The following is a 24,465-nucleotide window of genomic DNA, read 5'->3' on the forward strand; positions in this document are numbered from 1 at the left end:
CTGAGTGAATTTGACTAAACCACGTAACCCTTTGAAAGACATCAGTCTTCACTGGCTGCCCACAGGAGAGGCTGTCAGAGAGATTCAGAGTGTGAGAGTTACATAACAACCCAGGGAGAGTATCCACTGTGGACAGAGGGGTCACGGGGCAAAGACCTCACAGTGTGAGTGGTCCCCAACCAACATCCTGTAAGCAAACAGTGATTTCAAGGCAATGACAGGAACAACCTTGGTAGAAAGAACCCTGGGCTTCAGATGAGACTGTAGGTGGCTGTCCCCAGACTCCAGTCTGAACAGAGAAGTTCAACCATACACTGGCAAACTTCTGATCCATAGAACCTGGAGCTAATAAATGATGCTGACTTCAGTTGCTAGCTTTGCGGTAATTTGTTTCACAGCCATAGAAAAGGCAGTACAGAAAAGTCATAAAGGTCAGTTTGACAGAAACAAGACGTGCACTGGTCGGTAATAGGCTTAGTCTCACTACTTGTTGATTAAATAGACAAGCTTCTAAAATTTTCCTGGGCCTCAATTTTCTACTTTGTAGAATTAGACTGCTTATCTTGTAGTGTTGTTTTGATAACCAAAGGTCTTGATTATAAAGGGCTTAGTATGGAGCTGGCACATTGCTGGTACTTGGAGCCAGGTAGCAACAATTATTAAAATGCCACCTTGTGAGAATGAGTGGATTTTTATTATCAGGCTCTCTTGACTGTGGGTAATTGAGAATTACTGGATCACTAGACAGAGCGGGAGGCAGAGGCATATCTTACTGAATTAACGGGATTTTTGAATCTTCAACAAATTTGTGACAGCGGTCAAGGCAGGTCTCCTGTCTCCCAAAGCTCTATTAAACAGAAGGCCAGGGCAGTCAGAGGAGGACATTTCCATTATGTTTCCAGAGATATTGAACCCGAGTAGTCCCCAGAGCCTAGTTCTTATTTCAATTTGATTTATTTTATATGCACAGTCTGGTGCACACAGTCACCAATGCACACAATGTGAATTGGAGTGTGTGTGTGTGTGTGTGTGTGTGTGTGTGTGTGTGTGTGTGTGTGTGTGTGTTGAAGTACACCCAAGGAACGAGATTCCATTTTTATTAAACAGATGATGCACAAACACCTCAAGCTCAGTGCTGGGAACCCAGTGGGACTAGACCTCATTGTCATGCTGTTTGTCAGACATCAGCAATGGGGCTGCCTGCTAATTGGCTCTGCCCACGCAAGCAGAGTTATCTTCCTCTCCACTAGGGTCTCCATACCCCCTACTTAATGCTGCTTCTGTTTTTATTGATTTCTCAGCAATAATCAGTCTCCTCTCATAGCTCCTGCCCCAACTTTGGTAGGGATCAGCAATTTGGAAACTCCTGTCTCACCTTAAAGAACTGGAGGTGATCTTGAGGCCTGGGTGCTTGAATTCTCTTCCCCCCAAGCTCTAGGGGAGACCAGAGTCCTCCATTTTCAAGGATCCTGCATTCCAGCGATCTGTGCCTGATTCTTCCTGATAACTGACAATAATGTCTCTTGCTGGTTTGTTCCTCCCACCCCTTTTCTCTTTCATCAAATAATCTGATTAATGAGCCTCAGTCAAGACCAATTCTTGCTGGGATTACAGAGTAAGTAAAGGAATCCAAACAGAACATCACGAATATGGCAGTACTTGAGGAAGCCTCCCAGGTAGCTCGAGGCAGTCCCGTCTACAGAAATAGTGCCTTTGGCAATCAAGTTTTCATTTGCTGAATTGACATCAGAGTTAGCAATAGAATGTGCTAAGACTAAGAGAAATTGCCCACCGACACCTCCCCACCTCACGTGGTGCCCAAAGCACATGCCGTTATCTGCTATATTCTAGCTGGGTTAATCTTTCTGGTCACCTGGACTTGTCAATCCAAGGACTGCAGCCTCCAATATGGATTAAGGCTCAATGTCAAGAAGACAAAGATTCTCACCACTGGACCAAATGGCAGCATCAGGATGGATGGTGAAGAGACTGAGATTGTTCACAGCTTTAGTTTGCTTGGCTCTGCAGTCAACACTCTTGGCACCAGTAGCCAGGAAATTAAAAGACATATTGTGATGGGAAAGTCTGCTGTTAGGGACCTCTCCAAAGTACTGAAGAGCAATGGTGTCTCTCGGGAGAATAAGATGCATTTGATACAGGCCATGGTCTTTGCAATAACTTGTTATGCATCAGAGAGTTGGACAATGATGGAGTATAGAAGGATAATTGATGCCTTTGAGCTGTGGTGCTGGAGAAGAGTATTGAGGGTACCATGGACTGCCAAGAAAACAAAAAGATTCATCCTGGAAAGGGTTAAACCAAGCAGCTCCTTGGAGGCAAGGACTCTGAGGCTCTGTCTAACACACTTTGGACATGTTCTAAGGAGGGACCAGTCCTTGGAGAGGGACATCATGCTTTGGAGGGTGGAGGGACAGCGCAGGAGGGGAAGACCCTGTATGAGGTGGATTGATTCAGTGACTGGGGTAATCGGGATGGGTGTGTGAGAGACAGTGCGATTGGCACAGGACAGAGCAGAGTTTAGGGCTGTTGTACACAGGGTTGCTATGAGTCGCAAGCAACTAGTTGGCACATAACAACAACAACAACAACATTACCCAGTCAGACCTGGTGACTAGCAACCCATCTGCCAGCCAAGCAAGCAGGCAACTGATTAAATACCTCTAGGGTAGCCAGCTGTCAGGGACCTCTCTAAGAATCAAAAGAGTAATGTAATTTTAAAGGCTAAGGTGCCTGATTCAGCTCCTAGTCATTTCAATCACTGCTGTGCATCGGAGAGCTGAACAAGGAACAAGGACGACAGAAGATTTGATGCCTTTGAGTTGTGATGTTGGAGAATAGTACTGATGTTCCATGGACTGCCAAAAGAATAAAGAGATACATCTTACAGAACATGCAGCCAAAGTGTTCCTTAGAGGTAAGGGTGGTGAAGCTTCATCTCACGTACTTTGGCCATGCTGTAGTTAGTTAGGAGGAGCAATTTCTTGGAATAGCTTGGAAAGCTATTCATGCTTGGAAAGATGGAGAGTCAGGAAAGAGAGCAAGACCCTCAATGAGATGGAACAACACAGTGACTGTAGCAAAGGGCCCTAGCACATTGGAGTTGATGAGATGGCACAGGATAGGCCATGGTTCAGATCTGTTGTTCACAGGGCTTCTGTGAGTCATTCTCAACTCCATGACACATATCAACAACAGGTTAAGTTGCTGATGAGTCTTCCTCTGATCCTGATGCCACACTTGTCTTTATACAGTCCCACTTCTCAAATTATTTGTTCTGCCTACAGACTGAACAGGTGTGGATAAAGGGTACAACTTTGATGCTCATCTCTCCTGGTTTAAAATCATGCTCTGGACAAAATATTCTTCTTGGTCTAAGTATATTGGGTTAATATGAGCACGATTAGTGTTCTGGGATTCCCATTCTTCGCAATGTCAGCCATAACTTGTTATGATCCAAAAAGTCAAAAGTCTTTGTATGGCCAATACAAACCAGACATCCTTCTGGTATTTTCTTCTTTCAGCCCAAATCCATCTGACATCAGCAATGATATCCATCATACTGTAGTCTCTTGTAAACAGCTTGAATTTCTGGCAGTTATCTGTCAGTGTATGATTCTAGCCCTTCTTAAATAATCTTCTGCAAGATTTTACTTGCATGTGATATTAATGTTATTCAGTAGTTTTCACATTCTACTGGATTATCTTTTTTTGGGAATGGGAATAAATATAAATCTCTTCCAATCAGTTGGCCAGATAGCTATCCTTCAAATACCCTGGCATATTTTGGTTGGATCACCTCTTTTGGAAATGGGAACAAATATGGATCTCTTCCAAAGATTGGTGAGGTCCCTGTCCTCCAAATATCTTGGCATATTTTAGTTGGATCACCTATTCTGAGATTGGGAACGTAAACGGATCTCTTCGTACCAGCTAGCTGGGCAGCTGTCTTCCAAATATCCTGGCACAGTTTGGTTAGAGCATCTTTTTTGGGGACAGGGAACAAATACATATCTCTTCCAATTGGTTGGCAATGTAGCTGTCCACCAAATGTCCTGGCATATTTTAGTTGGACCAGCTTCTTGGGAATGGGGACAAATATGGATCTCTTCCAATAAGATGGCCAGATAGCTATCCTCCAAATTTCTTGGCACAATTTGGTAAGCATGTCTGGGGAAGCATCTGTTTGTTGAAACATGTCCAGTGATATGCCATCAATTCCTGAGGCCTTATTTTTGCTAATGTCTTCAGTGTAGCTTGAACTTCTGTCATCACCAAAGGACCTTAAACATACGCTATTTCCTGAAATGGTTCTGTATCTGTCAGTTCTTTTTGATACAGTGATTCAGTGTATTCCCCCCTCTACCTCTGATCTTCCTTGATGCTTTTTGGATCAGAGGAAGACTCATCAATGCAGATGACACAAACTTGCTTGCTGAAAGTGAGAGGGACTTGAAACACTTGTTGTAGATGATAAAAAAAAAAAACAAACAAACCTACAACCTTAAATATGAGTTACATTTTTAATATTTAGAAAATGTTAAATCAATGGCTTTGAGATGCAGTACTAGAGAAGAGTACGGAATATCCCATGCCAGTCAGTATGTCTTGGAAAAGGTGCAGTCAAAGTGCTCGTTGGAGGCAAGGATAGTGAAAATTCATCCTCACATACTTTGGGTATGCTGTTAGGAAAGGCTAGTCCTTGGACAGCATGCTTGGAGAGGTGGAGGGTTAGTGGAGGAGGGGAGACCCTCAATGAAGAGGACTGACACAATGACTCTCAATGAGATGAGTTGACACAATTACTGTAATGGTTGGCTCAAGTGTCAGAGATGGCCAGGATGGCCCAGGATAGGGCAGAGGTCAGGCCATTGTTCACAGGGTCACTATGAGCCACAGTCAGATCTATGACACTCAACAGAATGCTGAAGACATTGGTCCAGGTTCTGAGTTCCCAAGCCAAACTCACTGTCAGTCAAATCAACTGTGACTCGCAGCAACCCTACAGGACAGAGTGAACTGCTCCAATGCTATAAGTCTCCATAGAAGCAGAGGGAAGAGTAGGCTCAAATGTCAGCCTTTCAATTAGCAGTACAACTCTTAACATTGTACCACCAGGGCTCCTTTCTGTTAAAGGAAGTAGATATGAAATGGGGGAGGGGTGGGAAGAGGAAGTAGAAGGACCTGTCTTTAAGAATCTCTGGGGACAGGGCAGCCATCCCTGGTGTTGTTGGTAGGTGCTGTTGAGTCAAGTATAACTCAAAGTGATCCCAGGAACAATGGATATGAATCCTATCCTATCCTCTGCCATCCTTGGCATCTCTGATCTACCACTGCAGTAGTCAATGTGTCAATCTATCTCACTCAGGATCTTCCTCTCCTTTGCTGAACCTCCACCTTCCCAAGCATGATGTCCCTTTCCAAGGACTGGCCTCTCCTAACAACAATTCCAAAGTATGTGAGATGAAGCTTCACCATCCCTGCCTCTAAGGAGTACTTTGGTGGCACTTTTTCCAAGACACACCTGTTCTTTAGGCACTCCATGGGATATTCAGTACTCTTCTCCAACACCACAAATCAAAGGCCGACCTTCTTCTGTCATCCTTATTCATTATCTAGCTCTCAGATGCATAGCAAGTGACCATTACCTGAAGCAAGAGCACCTTCCTTAGTCTTTAAACTGACATCATTGCTCCTTGGAGAGGAGAGGTCCTTGAGTTTCCCCAATGCAATACATCTTTCAATTTGTTGACTGCTGGTAGTAAAGGTGTTGATTGTGGATCCAAGATTAAGTCATTGATGATTTCTATCTTTTCTCCATTTATCATGATATCGCTTATTAACCTGTAATCCATAGTGAAGGCTTAAATCTTTGATCTTCTCTAGGTCGTATTTCACATCCTCTTCACTTTCAACAAGCAAAGTTGTGTCATTTATGTAACACAGATTGTTGATTAATCTTTCTCTGATCCTGATGCCACATTTTTCTTCACAGAGTCCAGCTTCCCAAATGATTTGCTCAATATGGAGAAACGATACAGCCTTGATATACACCTTTCTTACTTTTCAAACAAGCAATGTTCTCCTCCTCTGTTCAGACAATAGCTTTTTTGTGTAGGTACAGGTTTCCTATGAGCACAATTAAGTGTTTGGGGATTCCCATTTTTTTTTTCAGTTTCCACTCTTCTGGTCACCCGTTGACACTAGCAATTGATTGGGGGGGGGGTGTCAGAGCTTTAATGAAACAAGCTCTGCCAGCCTCACTGCCGACCAGTCAGAACCAGTTCACAGCTGATGCTACAGCAGGTTTCCAAGAAGGAGATTGCCCATTTCTCCCATGGTGCTGCTGGTGAGCTGAAAGTGCCCGAGGGGCCCTACCTGTGGGTTAGCCGCACAACTCCCTGTGGACTGTGTCATAACTCCCCTCACTTAAACTGGCCATCCTCTCTGCTCTTTCTCAGTCAGAGCAGCCTTGGCCTGTAATTTCTCTTTAGGCCAGGCTCTCCTCACCCCAAATTACCTCATAGCTAACATAATGCCTATACTATTTACTTTCTTGGTTTCCTCAGTTAAAAATTACTTAAAACTACAATGCCTGGGACAGGTGGGTGGGATGCTAAAATCAGCTCACCTCTCATTATCTCTGTTGCCTTTCTCATCTACTAGATTAAGATCTATTCAAGTAACATCATACTAGACTCTCATGCTATTCCATAAGCTCCCCAGTATACAAGAGGCATTTTGCTGAATAAGTATAGCATTTTCCACAGGCTATTCCATTATTCATAACTGACTATAGTATAAAGGCATTCAACTGTGTGGAACATAATATATTATGGATAAAATTGAGAAGAATCAGAATTCCAGGCCCCTTCAATGCGCTCATGTGGTAACTGGATATAGACCAAGAAGAAGCTGAACAAAGCAAAAAGATACTGCAAGGTTTAACATCAAGAAAGGGGTGCATTAGGGTTATTATTCTTTTACCATACATAGTCATTCTTGTATGTTAAGCAAATAATCAAAGATACTGGACAATATGAAGAAAAATGTGGCATCAACTTTGGGGAAAGACTCAACAATTTGTGATACACAAATGACACAACTGATATGAACTAGTTATTGAAGGAGATTGAAGACTATAGCCTTCAGTATAGATCATATCCTAACATTAAATAAAAAACAAACAACACCCAAAATCTTCACAACTGGACCAATAACCATCATGATAAACGGAAAAAAGATTTAAGTTCTCAAGGACTTCATTTTACTGGGATCCACAATGAATAACTATGGAAGTAGCATCAAGAAATCAAAGATATATTGCACTGGGAAGATCTGCTGCTAAAACCTCTTTATAATGCTAAAGGGGAAGGGAGTCACTTTAAGCCATGGTACTTTCAGTTGCTTCAAATGCATGTGAAATTTGGACAATAAACAAGGAAGACCAAAGAAGAACTGATGCCTTTGAATTTTGGTAATGGTAAAGAATATCAAATATACCATGGACTGCCAAAAGAATTTGTCTTGGGAGAAGTACTGCCAGAATGTTCCTTGGAAATAAGGAGAGTGAAACTTTCTCTCACATATTTTATTATGTTATCAGGAGAGGCTCGACTCTGGAGAAGGATATCATGCTTGGTGAAGGAGATGATCAGTGAAACAGAGGAAAACCTTTAATAACATGGAATGACACAGTGAACACCCAGTGGGCCTACACAGAGCAGAGACTGAGGATGCTGCAGAATTGGGCAGGGTTTCCTTCTGCTGCACATAGAGGACTGTGAATTGGTGATTACTTGACAAGGTTACTTGACAGTATCTAATAACAGGGGAAAGCATATAACTTGGCTCACCGGGCTTCAAATTTCCAGCCACAGTTTTCTCAAAGGGAAATGCAAATACCACTGTTTCAGTCAACCCCTCTGATGTGAGCCCCCTTCTGTTTCTCTCTGATATTTCTCCATCTGGATACCTCCCCTTCTACCAGCGACCAAGTTCACAGGTCAGAAGGTTAGCAGCTTCAGAGAGCACAATTTGGGAGTAGATGCATCTTCCTGAGATCCTGCTCTGACTGTGTGCTCAGGAGACATTTCTCCCCACCAGATCTGCCTCCTCTCTGGGTCTGCATTTGGTGGTGCAGGTGCTGAGACAGACAAACAGGCAGTGTTCACTCCATTACTCTTTCCCTAGTTGCACTAAAAACATATTTATTCACCAAAGTGTACTGGATTATGCAGAGTGGCTCTCCTAAAAGGCTCAATAAAGCTGAAATATGTGGATTCTCTTAATAATTTTACAATAAACTACACTTTAGAATCAATTGCTCTGGCACTAGGAAGTTGTCCGACTGATGGACTGTAGCACCTGGCAATTCCCTCTGTGTGTATCTAGGTAGGCAGGTGAAGGAATGTGTATTTGTGTGAGTGAGTGAATCAGTGTGTGTGTGTGTGTGTGTGTGTGTGTGCACGCGAGCGCGTGCGCACACGCACGTTTGAATGTATGAGTATGTAGATAGGTGAATGAATAAAGAGGGGTGTGTGTGTGTAGGTAGGTGAGTGAGTGAATGAATGTGCGTGTGTGTGCATGTGAGGGTGAATGTGTATATGTAGGCAGGTGAGTGGGATGTGGGTGTATGTGTGTCCGTGAGAGAGTGAGAGTGAGTGAATGAGTGTGAGATGTGTGCGTTTGTGTGTGTGAGTGAGTGAATGATTTTGGGGTGTGTGTGAATAAACATGAATGTGTATGCAGGTAGGTGAATGAGTGAGTGAACAAGGTGTGAGAGTATGTGTGTGTATGTTGTTTGTGAGAACCATGAGAAGCTTCTTCTGACTTTAAAGAGGCTGTTGGTAAATGCGGTTTCCCTTCCTCTCCTCTCCCAGTTGAAGTAAACACCTGTTGAGTATTTCTACCATTGAAATATGACTACATTGCCTCTAGACATTCTAAACCCTTCAAAACGGGCCTCCTACCTAGTTGGAACTTTAGTTCCCAGGGTGCTTTGGCCTCTCCCGTCTTGTAGATCTTCACTGAAAGTACAACACACACACATTGCCAGGACTTTCTTCCAAAGTGCTACTGAGTGGATTTGAACTGCCACCCCCACTTAGCAGCTGAGGATGCTAACCATATACAGTGCCTGGGGACTCTTGAGACAATCCCACAATGACCTTTAGAACCTGAAGATGTTTTGTTTCTAGAACTCTTGGGTTCGGGCTCCAGGAGCCAAGTGCCAAAGTGATGGCCCAAAGTGACTGACAAAAGCTGCCCCAGGCCTGGTGTGGCCACCAGAGGCAGCAGCCCTAGGTGACACAGAGGCCAGTCAGCACAATCCTCCTGGATACCTGTCAATATTCCTGCATCTTCTTCTACCAATGTTCATTCGTGGTGCCACACCCAGGCCTCCTTCCCACCAGGAGAGACCCCTGTGACTTGTCTCTTGGATCCTGAACTATGTCCACATTCACAGTCCCTGAAGAACATTAATCCCAATTCTGTCCAGCCCAGAACTGGAGCAAAGACATTGGAGATTGAGGAGATCCTCATCTGAGCTAAAACAGTCCTGGGATTAAGAAGATCTGGTTTACAGGCAGCTCCTGAACAAACAGTCCAAATCAGCTCCCATCAAGTCTATTGTGATTCACAATGGGTTTGTGAAGTTACAAATCTTTACTGGAGGTCTCCTGCAGTGCCACAGGTAGACTCGAACAGCTGATACATTATGCACTCCACCACCAAGGCTGTTAGGCTCCCTGCGACTCCTAGTTGGCCTTTAATGTTATGTAAATTTGCCCTCACTTTGAAATGATTAAACCAACATCTACTCCAAACAAATTCTTCATTATAATCACCTTCACTTGCTGCAGTTGTTAAGTTTTAAATCATTGAAAAGGCTTCCAGCCTTTTCTTGCACTGAAGGAGGGATAAATAAGTAGGAACTGTATGCCTTTATTTTGCCTTACAGGCAAATCTTAAAGAAACAGGAACAGATGCCTTTTGTAACTTTTGTACTGGGCCCAACTCTCTCTGGGTTAACTGTAGACAAGTCATAGGGTTCCCCATGCTTAAGGGTTCAGTCCTCATGAGCTGAGTTCCTGCCAAGGTAAAAGAACCTTCGTCCTTCACCACTCCTCCTGATCGCAAACTTTATGTTATGAGACGCTTCATTCCTTATTCCACAATACTTATTGAGCCTCTGTAATGGGCCAGTCACTAGGCTACTGGTTGTACTGCAGTGATGGATAAAGGCACACTTGGTCTTGCCTTTATGAAGCTCAAAGTCTAAACAAAAGGTCAGATAAGAGGTGAAGAACTGAGACGAAAGCTATGCAATATAAAACACAGGATACTGTGAGTATGTAGTAGGGGATTCGACTTAGTTTGGAGTATGAGAAAATACCTTCTGATGGAGATGCATTCAAGTAGACTTTGAAATACAAGGAAAGTTAGCTTCCCAAAGGATGGAACAAAAGACTGGGCAGCAAACATTCTCATTTTTTCTCTGAATCAATTGCATCTTCTCTCCTTGTCTGCCCTGGATCTCCTTTCTGCAATATATTTAGCAATTTCAATTACTTATGGCTAATCTCTCTAATAAACCTTCGGAAAATAAACACAGGCTATGTCCACTTGACAATAAAATCAACCCAGAGGAAGACTGGCTGCATATATCTGTTCTGTCCAACGAAGACAGAGACTGGGCCGTGGAGGGATCATTTCTGCTAAGACATGGCCACTGTCTGGAGCTTTAAGGAGCTGCTGCTGTTGCTGAGTATCATCAAGGCAGGACTGACCCACAGCTGACCCTCCAGTGGGTTTTCAGAGGCAGTAAATCGCACGGGAGGAGACTGCCCATCTTTCTCCTGCAGAGCGGCTGGGCTGGTGGCCTTGGACTGCATGCCTTTGGGATTGCAGTGCAGCTTCTTATCACTACATCACCAGAGCTTCCAAGTGCCACATGAGCCTTCTGATCTTGATGAGCCACTGCCCTCTATCTAGAGAATATGTGCAACCCAGGTCACTGTGACCTGTATCATCCTCAAATCGACTCTAGAGCTGAAAAGCCCCTCAGGGAAAATCTAGTGCAATCTCATAATTTTATAGATGAAGAACACTGAAGTCCAGAAAGAAGGAATGGCTTACCTAGAGAAAGGCTGTAGAGTGACATGGTTAAGTTCCGGGTGCATGTTCTGGTTCCCCTACTTTGAGCAAGACACCAAAGTGTCATGAGCATCAGTTTGACAATAAAATGGGGATAAAACAGCATCAGAGAGTTGGACAATGACTAGGGAGGACAGAAGGAGAGTGGATGCTTTTGAGCTGTGGTGCTGGAGAAGGGTACTGAATGTACCCTGACTGCCAGGAAAACAAACAGATTCATCTTGGAGAGGATTAAACCAAGCTACTCCTTGGAGGCAAGGATTCTGGGGCTTCGTCTGACATACTTTGGACATGTTGCCAGGAGGGACGGGTCCTTGGAGAGGGACATCATGCTTGGGAGGGTGGAGGGACAGCGCAGGAGGGGAAGACCCTCTATGAGATGGATTGATTTGGTGACTGGGGTAATCGGGATGGGTGTGTCAGAGGCGGTGCGGTTGGCACAGGATAGAGCAGGGTTTAGGGCTGTTGTGCATAGGGTCGCTATGAGTTGGAAACGACTCGACGGCACATAACAACAACATTGCTAGAGTTACGGTGAGGTTTAAATGAGAAAATAAATGTGCAGCACTTATTATAGAGCTTTGCACAGGCAGAATTCAAAAGATAGCAACTGTCAGTATTAGTACGTGACACAGCTAGTTAGTGGCAGGGCTGAGACTAGAAGCCACAGCTGACTAACTTTTGTTCCAGGCTTTGACTCCTAAATGATGAGGCTTCCCGTTGGTGTAGCCTCTTCTTTAGACTTTCCACATGGCACATCAGAACTCAGCTCCCTGAGGAAAAATACCTCTAGGGTTCCACTGCATATATATTATATTGTTGTTGCTATTGATTGACTTTAAGTCGAGCATGATTCATTGTGACCCTATGAACAAAAGGCTTGAAGTCCTTCTGCAACTATCAACACTTATCAAGGTTCATAGAGTTTCCAGAGGCATGTTATTTATGAAGGGGATGCCATGTATTATTTACTGTTGTTTCTTTTGTCATGTACCACTGGGTAGGATCCAACTCATAGTTGCCCCTTCAGTGTGTTTTCAGGGGCAGTAAATCCCACGAGAAGAGACTGTCCATTCGTCCCCATGGAGTAACATGTGCGTTTGCTTGGCTGCATAGCTCCTTACCACAGGCCACCAGAGCTCCTACAGGGGCAGCCTGCTCTTCAGCGTGCTAGTGATGCCAAGAGCTGGAGGTTCTGACATAGTGGCACCTGGCACAGGCATACCGCATGCCACACCAGGGGAACCAATGAGGCTAGCAGACCACACTGTCTCCTGCCTTCCAGTGTCCAGCTATTTTCCTTGGCTCTCTCATGCCTCTTGACCCTCACTCTTAAATCTCAATACTTCTCGCCAAGGCGTCTGCTCCCTCCTTTGGCACTGGGCCCGTCTGTGCTGACAATAGATTAGGATGATTTTTATCTTTTCTATTAGGCGGTGATTGCAAATCTCCCCGGGTTCATTAGTAGCAGGATAATCCCTCCAGATTTATTAGCTCAAATTGAGCTTCCTCCTTCACCTCTTCTTTCAAGATGGCATCAACAGCCTCTGTGGTCCCAGGCACTGTTTATCTAGGCTTTGCTCAAAGGCCTTTAATTCTTTATGTCTACCTATCCAAACCTCCATCAATTTTGTAGAACAACAGTCTTCCCCGCCAAACCTGGGGGACCAACTGGAGGATGAAGAATCTCTTCCAGACTGTGGAGGAGAACAAGATATACTTTCCCTATAAGTGCCTCATGTGGATGCATTAGACAACTGTTAGGCCAACCGGTCACCTGGACAGGAACACCGAGAGTGGACCTTTATAGTTTTAAGACCCATATGGTCTTCTCTTAATCTCCATTTACGGAACCAGTTAAAAGTCAAGCTCAAAGTTCAGGATGCTAGTTGTTTTCCTAGCATAAAAGGAGAAAAGGCTGTGAAGATGCTTTCCAATCACCACGCTCATCTCCTCACCTCCTGCACACACTGCTACCCTGCCTCTCTCAGTTGCCTTCATGGTGAGGCGTGTTCATATCACTTAATTATAGTCAATGAAACCTGAGTACAAACCACATGTTTCACGCCCTTCCAGACCACGACTATGACTCCGAGTTGGGATTCTTACCGTGTCTGATTGAATATAAGGGGTTATGTCCTCTTTTTTTTGTTGTTGTTATTAGGTGTTGTCTAGTCAAGCACAACTCATAGAGACCCTCTGAATAACAGATCTGAATCTTGTCCTATCCTATGCCATCCTCACTATTTCTATACATTTGAACCCACTGCTGTAGTCACCATGTCAACCCATCTCAATGGGGGACTTCATCTCTCCTACCTTGGACAAGTTGCTAGAAGGGGGGCTGTAGCCTCTTATTAAAGACCCTCTGGAATGACAGGACTCCTAATTCAGTCATCTGGTCTGGCTTCTTTTACTTTGAAAATGCCAAAAAGAAGGAAGCGTCTGGAGGAACGTGGGAGCCAGTTATCCAGGTTGCTTACATCTTTTGTGACTGTACAGAAATGTTCTTTTTTTGCTCTCCTTTGTCCTTTTTGGGCACACTTCGCTTTTGCCTGGACTCAAATCCTCCTTTGATTAAGAGAAGGATTGTTCTTCCTGGTTCCTCTCCATGTACCTAGCTCGGACCAGATATTCTTCCTGCCTCTAGATTTCCCTGAGAGCTGATCCTCTTCCTCTGAGCTCTCACCTTAGGCAGCTGCCCTCAGAGGCCCATTTCCATCTACAAACCTGAGATGTGCTATTAGGGGTGATTCCTAACCCATACAGAGCCAGCAGCAATGGCACCACAATGTTTTACTCACCAAAGCTCGTAAATGGGTCCAAACTTTGGCCTCAAATCCCTTTTGAGAACCAATACATAAAGAAAAGATTTGGGTATCTGCCCACTGTTTGCTATGACTGTGTCTTCAATATCTAGTAAGTTCCTATGACTAGCCTCTTCTCTGCTCTGCAGATGATCTGTCCTTGCACATGGGTCTCTGATGTGTGTCCCTAGTGTCTGAGGCCCCATGCCTGCATATTCACTCTGTCACTGAGCCTGGTTTCCAATGGACCTGCCGACCCTGGCTCTGTCCACAGTAGCAGCATGACCCTTCTAGTGCAGCCTCAGCTGTCTCTGGTTCGAATCTTCTCTTTGGGCCCATTACCTTGATCACGCAAGGACTGAAGACAGTCCACTGAAGACACCACTCTCCCTGATGGTGAGAACCTAGCATACATAGAAGCTGTGTTGCTATAAAGTCAAATGAATTGATAGTTTAGAAGTCTGGCTCATGATAAATATTCTTGTCCCAACTCTGGTGATGGGTAATCAATGGATTGTGAATCCAGGGCAGTCAATCTAATTCATTTATTATAGATGCTCTACATCAATCAGTTTTCTTAATGCCTGGATGGAACTGCAGTATGGAGAATTGATCAATTATTCAGTAATTACTGACACAAATAAACCCTACAATGGTCAGCTCAGTCACGCACAATTACCGAACTACCTTGCTCTATTCTCTCTCTAGGAATAAATAAAAACGTATCTTACGAGTCATCTTTACAGCCCATTAGACTGTGCACCAAAATAAGTATTTCCCTTTCCTTGGAGTCCACAGGAAGCATAAACAGGAATTCTTAAAAAAATACTGTTTCCCTTTACTTACCTTTTATTGCGAGCCAACTGCTCCATGTAGATTAGCTCCTAAGGCAACTATTTTTAGTGTTCACGTGCAGGAGAGTTCACTGAGGTTCAGACAGGGGTAGCAGTGTGCACAGGGGCACACAGTCGGAAGCTTGCCAAACCAGAATATAAGACAGGTTTCCCTACTGGCCGGGTCCGGGCCTCTCCAGCTCCTTGTGCTGGCTCTCAGGAAGCCAAATGGAGTGTCTCGGGTGTCCATAATCAGAATGGGGACACTGAGAAACTCAGAGGAGGGGTAACTATGGATGAAAGTCTGGATGGCATCTGCGTTTTGAGGGACAGGACTAGAGAAGTACACAGAGTAATTCATGACCATACCATCTCCTTATGATATCCTTCCCACTTTGGCCTAAGATTCTACCTGCATTAATAGGCCCAGGGGTGAGAATCTTTGTTTTCTTGATGATGAGCTTCAATCCATATTGAAGGCTGCAGTCATTGACCTTCTGCAGCAAATGCTTCAGGTCCTCCTCAGTTTCAGTGAGTAGGGTTGTGTCATCTGCATAACCCAGATTGTTGATAAGTCCTCCTCCAATCCTGTTGTCACATTCCCCTGATAGAGCCCAGCCTCCTCCTGGATAATCTGTTCTGCATATAGATTGAAAAGGTACGGTGATAGGACACATAACTTCAATAATATGGATTGAAGCTCAAAATCAAGAAGACAAAGATTCTCACCACTGGGCCAACTGGCAGCACCATATTAGATGGAGAAGAGTTGAGATTGTTAGCAATTACAGCTTGCTCAGATCCACAATCAACACTCTTAATAACAGCAGTCAGGAAATCAAAAGACAAATTGCATTGGGAAAACCTGCTGTCATGGACCTCTCCAGAGTGCTGAAGAGCAACGATGTCAGTCTAGATACAAAGGTGCACCTAATCCAGGCCATAGTTTTCTCAATTATTTGTTATGCTTCAGATAGTTGGACAACGACGAAGGATGACAGAAGCAGAAAAGATGCCTCTGAGTTGTGATGCTGGAGAAGAGTCCTGAACATATCATGGACTGCCAAGAAAACAAATCAGTCTTTATTGAAGAGGGTGAAACCAAGTCTCTCCTTCTAGGTAAAAGAGGAAAAGCCTTAACAAGATGCTTGACATAGTGACTGCAGAAAACGAATGGAGTATGTCAGATTTGTTGTTCATATGCGTAATATTTACATGAGTCATACTTGACTCGATGGCATCTAACAACATCATTATTATTCAACCAACGGTATTTATATGTTAATTTTTTGATTTCTCGTTGAAAGCTTATAAACTGCGCGAGCCCTGTTCATTGCAGGTTCAAAGAACTCTCCACCTGAGCCATGTTCCCAGAGCTCAGCGTCTTCTGTCCCTGCCTAAGAAAGAGAAAAATTCTTCAAAAATGGGAAATGCGATTATGTTATCTGAAACGAAAGACAATGTCTTAAAAAAATGTAATATATCACAACTCATGAAGAATTTTAATGTGTAGAATTCTGTGAATTCTTACAAAAAACTTGCAAGGGTTTATTATCTCAATTTTAAAATGGAAAAAAATGTGGACTCAGAGATTTAATGTAACTCATCCAAAGTGACACAATGAGAATAAACAGAACAGAGATTCGAACTCAGGTTTCTTGACTTCAAAGTCAATGCTTTTTCTACTAAGTAGTATTCTTTCTGTGAGAAGGAATGGGGTGGGGGGGAGATGTCAGCAGGAGTGACGCTGTCTTAAAAGTTTCCAAGTTAAGCCACAGCTGAAGGAAAGTCTCTGAATAGAGACTTCCTTTCATCTGCTAAGTCACCTAGGTGGCTCCTTGCGCACCCCCCTCTTTCCCCTCCTCCCCTTAAATGGCTGCCTACTAGAAGGGTGTCCCCTGGCAGGCTGGTACAAAGCAGGCAGGTCCTGGTCAACCTTTCCCTCCTCTCCCTTCTCTTTCCAAGCTCCCCAAATGGCACACTCCTGCACTTTAATCTCTCTTTACTCTTCTGCCAATTTGCCAGGCTCCCCCAGATGCCTCCTTACTTTAAGCAAATACATTTGCATTGCTCTGGGAATAGCTTAATCCTTTCCTCCCTTTTTACATGTTAATGTTGTGATTTACAGAGGCAGTGCTGGGTAGGAAAAATAAACAAATAGACGCAAAAAGTCTCCTTGGATGGTGAGGAATAGTGACACAGAGGGGGGAAAGGATTTGGGGTGCTTATAATGTTCTGGATCGGCTTGCTTCAGGCACAGGTATGTCACTTGGAGAAAGTGTGATAGGTTATATACATAAAACCTGTGTGACCTTCCACATGCACGTTCAAAGTCAAAGACTGTCACTGCGGTGAGGTCAGAACCCACTCAGAGCTGACCCTCCAGCCAGTTTTCAGAGGCTGTAAATCTCAGGGGAAGACATTGCTCATCTTTCTCCCAGGGAGCAAGTGATGGATTCAAACTCCCTGCTTTTGAAGTGGCAACACAACTTCTTGCCCACTAGGCCACATCAATTAAAAGATAATCTAAACAGTGACAACAGTTTTGTGTTGGTGGTGAATTAGGTGTCATACCCAAGGTGAACCAGCTGGAGAAGGGCCACAGGTTTCCAGCTGTTCATAGAATACTGTCATTGAGGAAACAAGGGCACCAGGCCAAACCTGACTGGGCATTTCCTAAACTTTGCAGGACATTTTGGAAACCTAAACCCTAAGTGTCTAAATCCAGAAAAGGGGACTGTACACTGTCTTAAATGACCCCATGACATGCTTCCACCAAAAGATCTTAAATTCTGGTCAAATCAGCTTCCTGATTCCTTCAATTAACCCCTAACCAACTTCAATTAACTCCTCTAACCAAGTTATTACTTTCAAGGCTGATTGTCAACAGATAAACAAAGAGCAGTGGACATGCATATCTGTGAAGCAGCTCATAAGTCTATAGTAACTCCCAGTTAGCTGGAAGTGAAGACAGTGTTCTTTTTGCTGGAATGTTCTTTCCTCCTTTGTTTAAGAAGAAAAAATCCCTTCTGGGGAATAGCTTAAAGGTTGCCCTCCTTAGTAACCTGTGCTCCCACTCCTGCTCTAGGGTCTGGCTACTATATAACTTAACATATTGCACAATAATAAGTACTTTATGCTTTTCCAAGGCAGGCTTGGTTTCTTTTTCACACTTTAATCCCCAAAGCCTGGCCTAGTGCCTGATATATAACTCAATTCAACTCACTGTCGTGGAGTAGGCACCCACTCAGGGCTCGTTCCCTAGGTTGTGAATCACAGGGAGCAGACAGCCCACCTTGCTGCTGAGGGACGGCTGGTGGATTTGAACCTCTAGAGAGGCACAGTCTTTGATAAGCAGCACAACTTCCTATGGGCTGAGCCCCTTAGTTCCCCAGTTCCTCTTACAGGTTGCTCCTTCTCGTTGCCACTGAATCAGAACTGATGCATCGCTGACTCTCCAGTGGATTTTCAGACGTTATAAACTGTACAGGAAGAGAGTCCATCTTTCTCCCTCAGGGGAGCTAATGGGTCTGAACTACCAGAGGAGCGCTGCCTTTGTGTTAGCAGCACAACTCCCTATCCACTAAGCCAGCAGAGCTCCTTCAGTGACATGGTGGTGATGCTGCCGAGTCGGAGCTGGTTCACAGCAGACCCTCCAGCAGGTTCTGAGAGGCAGTGTATCACACGGAAGGAGTCTGCCCACCTTTCTCCCGTGGATCAACTGGTGGACCTGAATCTCCTGCCTTTCACTGGCACTGCAATTCCTCACCACTGAGCCCCAGAGGTGGTTCTAAAAACATGCCTGCATGACCACCCATCCTAATCACAAGATGTGTGAAACCGGGATGAAGCCTGGATTTTTAGCAGTTGTTCATAATAGCAATAGTATTGGCCAGAATCTGGAAGGCATCCAAATGTCTCTCAGTGAATAAATGGTTAGATAGACTGATGCATCAGTACCATGGAATACTACTCAGCTATACAAAAACCCCATATGGATACATTCGACAACTTGAATGAATTTCATATTATGTTTTGTGATGGGGAAGGATCACGTACAATATAATTTCTTTTATACTAGTTCTTAAAAATGAGAAAGTTTTAGAAACAAAGAACAGAACAGTGGTTTCCAGAGGCCAGGAGTTGTGGGAAATAGTGTATGTAAGACTATAAAGGCGGTCATGACGAAAAGCTTTGTGTTGATTGAATAAGTTCTATGTCTTAAGGACAGTGATTCACATATGACAGATTTGATGCCCAGGTTTTAATATTATAATTAAATATTTTTTAGAAAAAATGAGATATGCATCGGGTCTCTCTGTTCCATTTTTGTAACTTACTATAAATGTATAATTACTTAAAAAGAAAAATGGAAATAATTTAATAAATGTGCTCTCTGAAGTCCTCCCCACAATATTATTGGGTAAGCCTGTGCTTTACAATAACCTTTTTCCTTTAATTTTGTTTTTACCCTGATTTGAATGAACATTTACAGAATGAGTTTATTTTCATTCACATGCATTTTTCTGTAATGACATTAGTGACAATCCCCAAACTGTAATAGCTTTCTCCCCTATTCTGCCCTGTGATTCTCATTTCCATCAACCCTTCCATCCTATCCCTTTATACTTTCTGAATTTTATCCCTAGGCAAATGTTGCCTTTTGGACCCTGTGTGGTTGACTTTTTGTACCTCTCTGGTATTATTGCTCACCCTGTAGGCCTGTCTATCATTTGACTGAAAGTGGAAACACAGGGCAGAGGTTAGTTCCAGGTCCAGCAGGTAACTATGGGTCTTGGCGTTTCCACCAGTCTCTACCAGACAGCAAACATGGCCACTGTTACAAGCTTTAGTTTTGTTTTGCTTTTTCATTCTCTCAGTCTGTCCAAGAGTCTACAGCGGCCCTTTTATAGCAGTTGGCAGTGGTAGCCAGCCATCATCTAGTTCTTGTTTTAGAATGATGGAGGTTTAGGTTTAAATGGCCCATCAGTCTTCTGGACTAATTACTTCTAAGAGTCTTTGATTTTCTTCACTCTTTCTTGTGAACAGGGAGAGACCAACAGTTTCTCCTTAGACGGCTGCTCACAAGTTTTAAGACCACAGTGACTACTCACCAAAGCAGGATGTAGAACATTGTCCTTGTGGGTTACGCTATCACAGCTGACCTTGAGGTGCTGATCACAGCGGACCTTGAGGTGCTGAGACTGTGGTCCTGAGGTCCGAGGACCAACAACACATTCACTCAGGGTGCTTGATAAGAATATCTCTTCATCATTTACAACTTGTGAAATGCTTCCACACAGATAAAATTATGGCACTTCAAAATTACAACCCTATGATGTAGCTGCCCTTCTGCCTCCATGACAGATCAAGAAACCAAGGTTCAGTGAATTGTCATTCAGTTAGTATATCTGTCACTCAGATGGCAAAGCTCGCAAGCAAATGTGGCTCAATAATAATTTTTAAAAATATCCTTTCCTTTATATTTAACACCCCCCCCTTAGATCCTCATACACGCTCTACAATAATGATCCCATACAGTATTTTTTCTTATGAGACTAAGTTAGTTCACTTAGAATAATGCTCTTCCAGTTCCTCCAATATTAGGCCGTAATTTACAAAATCATTGCTCCTGCGTGTTGCATAGTATTCCATTGTGTGAATGTATCATCATTTCTCAATCCATTCCATTGTGGTTGGTCATCTGGGCTGTTTCCATGTTCTTGCGAGGGTGAATAACACTGCTACGAACACTGGTGTACAATTCTCCGTATATGCCTCAGTTTTCATTCTCTCAGGCTATATATTCCAAGCAGTGGAATAACTGGGTCATATGGAATTTCTATGTTCAGCTTTTTGAGGAAACGTCAAACACCTTCCAGAGTGGTTGTACCATTTTACAATCCCATGAAAAACAATGTATATGAACTTTATGAGCTTAGTATGTAAACCAGCATAAAATAAAATTTGAAATAAATAAATAGGGGGAAAGTAGTTTCTAAAGATCTCAGTTTCCCAGACCAAATGTCCAATCACAATCGAATGAATTGGGAAATCATGGTACACTAATATGATTGAATACTACACAGCACTCAAGAGCAATGATTTTGAAAATTACTACATAACTTGGGAGGGACTGGAGAGCATTATGCTGAGTGAACTAACTCAGTTCCATAAGGACAAATGCTATGTAAGACCATTATTGTAAAAACAGAAAGATAATTAGTAAAATGTGTATGAAGATCCAAGGCAGGGCTGGTAGGAACAGAGTGGGGAGGGCAGGCAGGGGGAAATCACAGGAAACACAATTTGATGGGTGTAGGGAGGGGTGGGCAAAGGAAATGGGGAAAGTCCAGTGGGGATCTGGAAAGACAAAGCGACGATGGGCATAGTTCAAACTTGATTAATTTTATAAAATATAATGAGTGGGGATGATTGTATGAAACACAATGTGAATGAAGGATAGTGTAAAACACAAGGTATACAAAATCTGTAAGCAACCAATACAAAATAAAAATTTCATTTTTTAATTACTAAAAAAAATCTCAGTTTCCTCAGCTATGAAATGATTATGTGAACTAAGATGGTTTCTAAAGACATATCCAGTTATAACACCATTAGGCACGCCTATATTTTGTACTCTAGCTTGTTTTCTTCTGAGTTAGCACAGGCCTAGTCTAATAATATAAAGCAGAAACTAAACTCCAATTCCATAAGCAGCCCTACAGAACAGGCTCACTTAGCTGGCTCAATTAAAAGGAATTAGTAACTGGTGTAGCTGGTGGCATGTGAATGGAAACTCCTTTCTAAATTTCCATTATCCCAAGGCTAAGAACTATTGGAATAGAGGTGCAGTGGGTCCCTGGACCTTCATGCTTCTAGGATGTTCTGCTACTCTAGCACATTGCTGCTCCTCTGCTTCTCTATCCTCCCCTCCCAATCTCCTGAGATTCATTCCTTCACAACCCACTGACCCCAATTAATGACACTCTGCATGCCAAGGAAGTGAGCTGTGAAAACGTCTTACCAGATTAGTGAAGATGTATGTGTAATAGGCTGACACCATTCCTAGTTCAGCTGCCTGCAGAAGGAAGAGAAGGAGATTAGAGAAGAAAAAAACCCACTTGAAATGAAAGACCCCTAAAGACTCAGAAGTATCTGCAGTTTGTTGGACCCACTGCCCATGGGAATCATGCAGAGCAAAAGTACTGATTAGCTCTTACACTGTCCTTGATCTTGGAGGGAAGAAAACACTGGCTTCAAGGCCTCTCTACCTTAACTCCCTCCCCATCTCAGCAGTGACATTCTGTGTAGTTGATGTTCTCATGCAAGCAAAACATACTGTCATGGGTAGAACCACAGGTTCTTGAAAACAAAAAACATAAGGGAAATTAATTAAATTGTGAAATGCTATAAAATGGCAAAATATCTACAATTATTGAATAAAGCCATAAAAGCTTGCAAGCAGCTATCTAAGGCACACAATTAGTCTCTATTTGCTTGGAGCAAGAGAGGAAGAAGGAACATCATGAATAGAAGGAGGAAATGGAATGTGTGACTGCTGCCTTCATAAACAATTGCCCCTTGGCCATGAGACTAGATGAACTTGGCTGTTATTACTAAACATTCTGAACAAAGACTCTGAAGGAGAGTTTTTAATCAAAGCGGGGGGCAGGGGCTAAATAGAATTTAAAATTCACTTGGACTCTATCTAGACTTTTGGAGCCATGGAAAATATGTACCTCTGAAAAGATCTCTAAACCTAGACCCAAAATATCCCCTGAAATCTTGAAACTGAGCAAGAGTTTAACTAAGACAGAATAACCAAAGCTTTGGACAGTTTTAAGAACTACTTTACAGGATCAAATTGACACAACAGCTTGAAATGGTAGGTAAGAAACACAGGGGCGGTTTATGTTAAATAAGGAGGAACAACTCACCCAAGGAGGGTAAGAATGGTTGTACAACTCAAAGAATGTAATCAATGCAGTCACTAAATGCTAGAGGCATAAACTAGAATTGGTGCATGTTCTGATGTGCATACTTGCAACAGCAAGACAAAAATAAATGAATTTGAAAAAAGATCTCCACACTATTACAATGGTTAACACTTAACCACCGCGTGCTCATTATTGATGAATTTCATATGGGTTAAATATATGAGGTTTCTCTTCATTATACAGCTGAAGAAACTGACACAACAGGGCTAAGTAACTTGTATAAAACTGCATGTTGCATAAATGGTAAAGATGCGTTCAGGCAACCTGATGACACTACTTTAAACCAAGCCACGTGATCTCTTGACACCCATGGTACCGATGAAACTAACACAGTTCTCCTTGGGGCTGTGGCACAGATAATAGAGCCTGCAAGTTGCGGTCCATTCTCAGATTAAGGTCATCCTTTCTTATCCACTCAAGAAGGGCTGTCAGAATGCAAATTATACTCATAAAAACATCCTTGGATCTACAACAGTGTAGGAAACAAGTGAATCATTTGCAAACTTTGGTCCTTCATTAGTGGTTAGTAACAAGTTGCTTGTGGCAGCCTTCACACCAGATCAGAGCACACAAGTGTGTCATCATTCCACAGCTGAGAATTGCTACTTCAGAACAGTCTCCCTTTTGTCTGATCTCGGTGCCCATCATAAATACCCCTAACCAACCTTCCCTGTCAGAGTGCCGGGCTTGGAGTGTGACAGGTGCTATAGAAACTGACAAGGAGACCAGGTGAATAATGAGCCCAGCTCTCCCCAGGGTTCCTGTCCCTCCTGACAGGCAGTTAGATTTTCATAATGTATCCTGCAGCCTGGGGCCACTGGGAAACCAGTTTTATTATGACTATTGAGGTGAATGTGGAAGAAACAAGACCAAAGATGATTACATTTTCCTCTTACATCATGTTTATCTCCCAAGGAACTTTAAAAAACTTTGTGAGTATTCTTTTAGGACATAGGCTCTTAGCAGATCATGGATATTGCTAGCATTCAAATGCAAGCAGTGTAGGCTTCCTGAGTGAGGAGCGGTCACAGTGGGTCCCACGATGGAAGACACAGCCTCCTAGTTGAGGCCTCCCCTTGCTCCAAGCAAAGCTACATTCTTTCCGCACCTCCAGGAGGATGGTCAGGCACGATGGCACCCCCTCAAGATACACTGTCCACATGGAAGTGCTGTTGTGTCCAAACTCTGCAGAGGGAGGCATCTCTTCCTGGCACCACTTCCCTAGGATATTGTGAACCTACTGAGTGTAGAATGGGCTGGAGTGGGGGCTTGGGGCTGGGAAGAGGGCACAGTCAGATGGTTAAAACCCATTTTGTGAAATCTGCTGTCCTAAAGATAAAAGACAAGAGATCCTTGGTTTTTAAGACCTGAATTCTGGGTAAACATGGAGTTCGTTGCTGGAACAGCCGCTCAATAAAGTAGGGGATTACTCTGCAAATCCTCCTGAAATCAAGAGACAGCAGAGTGCTGCCAAGCTCCGCAGGCCAGGCTCACACGTGCAAGGCCTGAGTCTCCCAGAAGCTCCGTGTGTTCGTTGTGCATGCTCCCTTCTCACACCAAGCCCATCTACCCTGGGGCCTGAAGGTCCTGATGGAATCCCCTTTGCCAGCAGGAGTAGGGAGCCCCAGGGAAGCATGGGAATTGAGC

At 43.4% G+C, this 24,465-nt stretch overlaps 1 protein-coding gene across 1 annotated transcript in view; it reads right to left on the reverse strand.

Annotated features, from left to right (window-relative positions):
- Positions 1–24,465, reverse strand: part of GRIK4 (glutamate receptor, ionotropic, kainate 4) — a 496,433-nt gene that overhangs the window by 212,260 nt on the left and 259,708 nt on the right. Inside the window, exon 7 of the mRNA XM_006895612.1 lies at positions 21,846–21,899. Within this exon, the coding sequence (XP_006895674.1) occupies positions 21,846–21,899 (54 nt within the window). The remainder of the gene's footprint in view (positions 1–21,845; positions 21,900–24,465) is intronic.

Source organism: Elephantulus edwardii, unplaced genomic scaffold (genome assembly GCF_000299155.1).
Source record: "Elephantulus edwardii isolate Elephantulus edwardi_28Jun2011 unplaced genomic scaffold, EleEdw1.0 scaffold00171, whole genome shotgun sequence".
Classification (NCBI taxonomy): domain Eukaryota; kingdom Metazoa; phylum Chordata; class Mammalia; order Macroscelidea; family Macroscelididae; genus Elephantulus; species Elephantulus edwardii.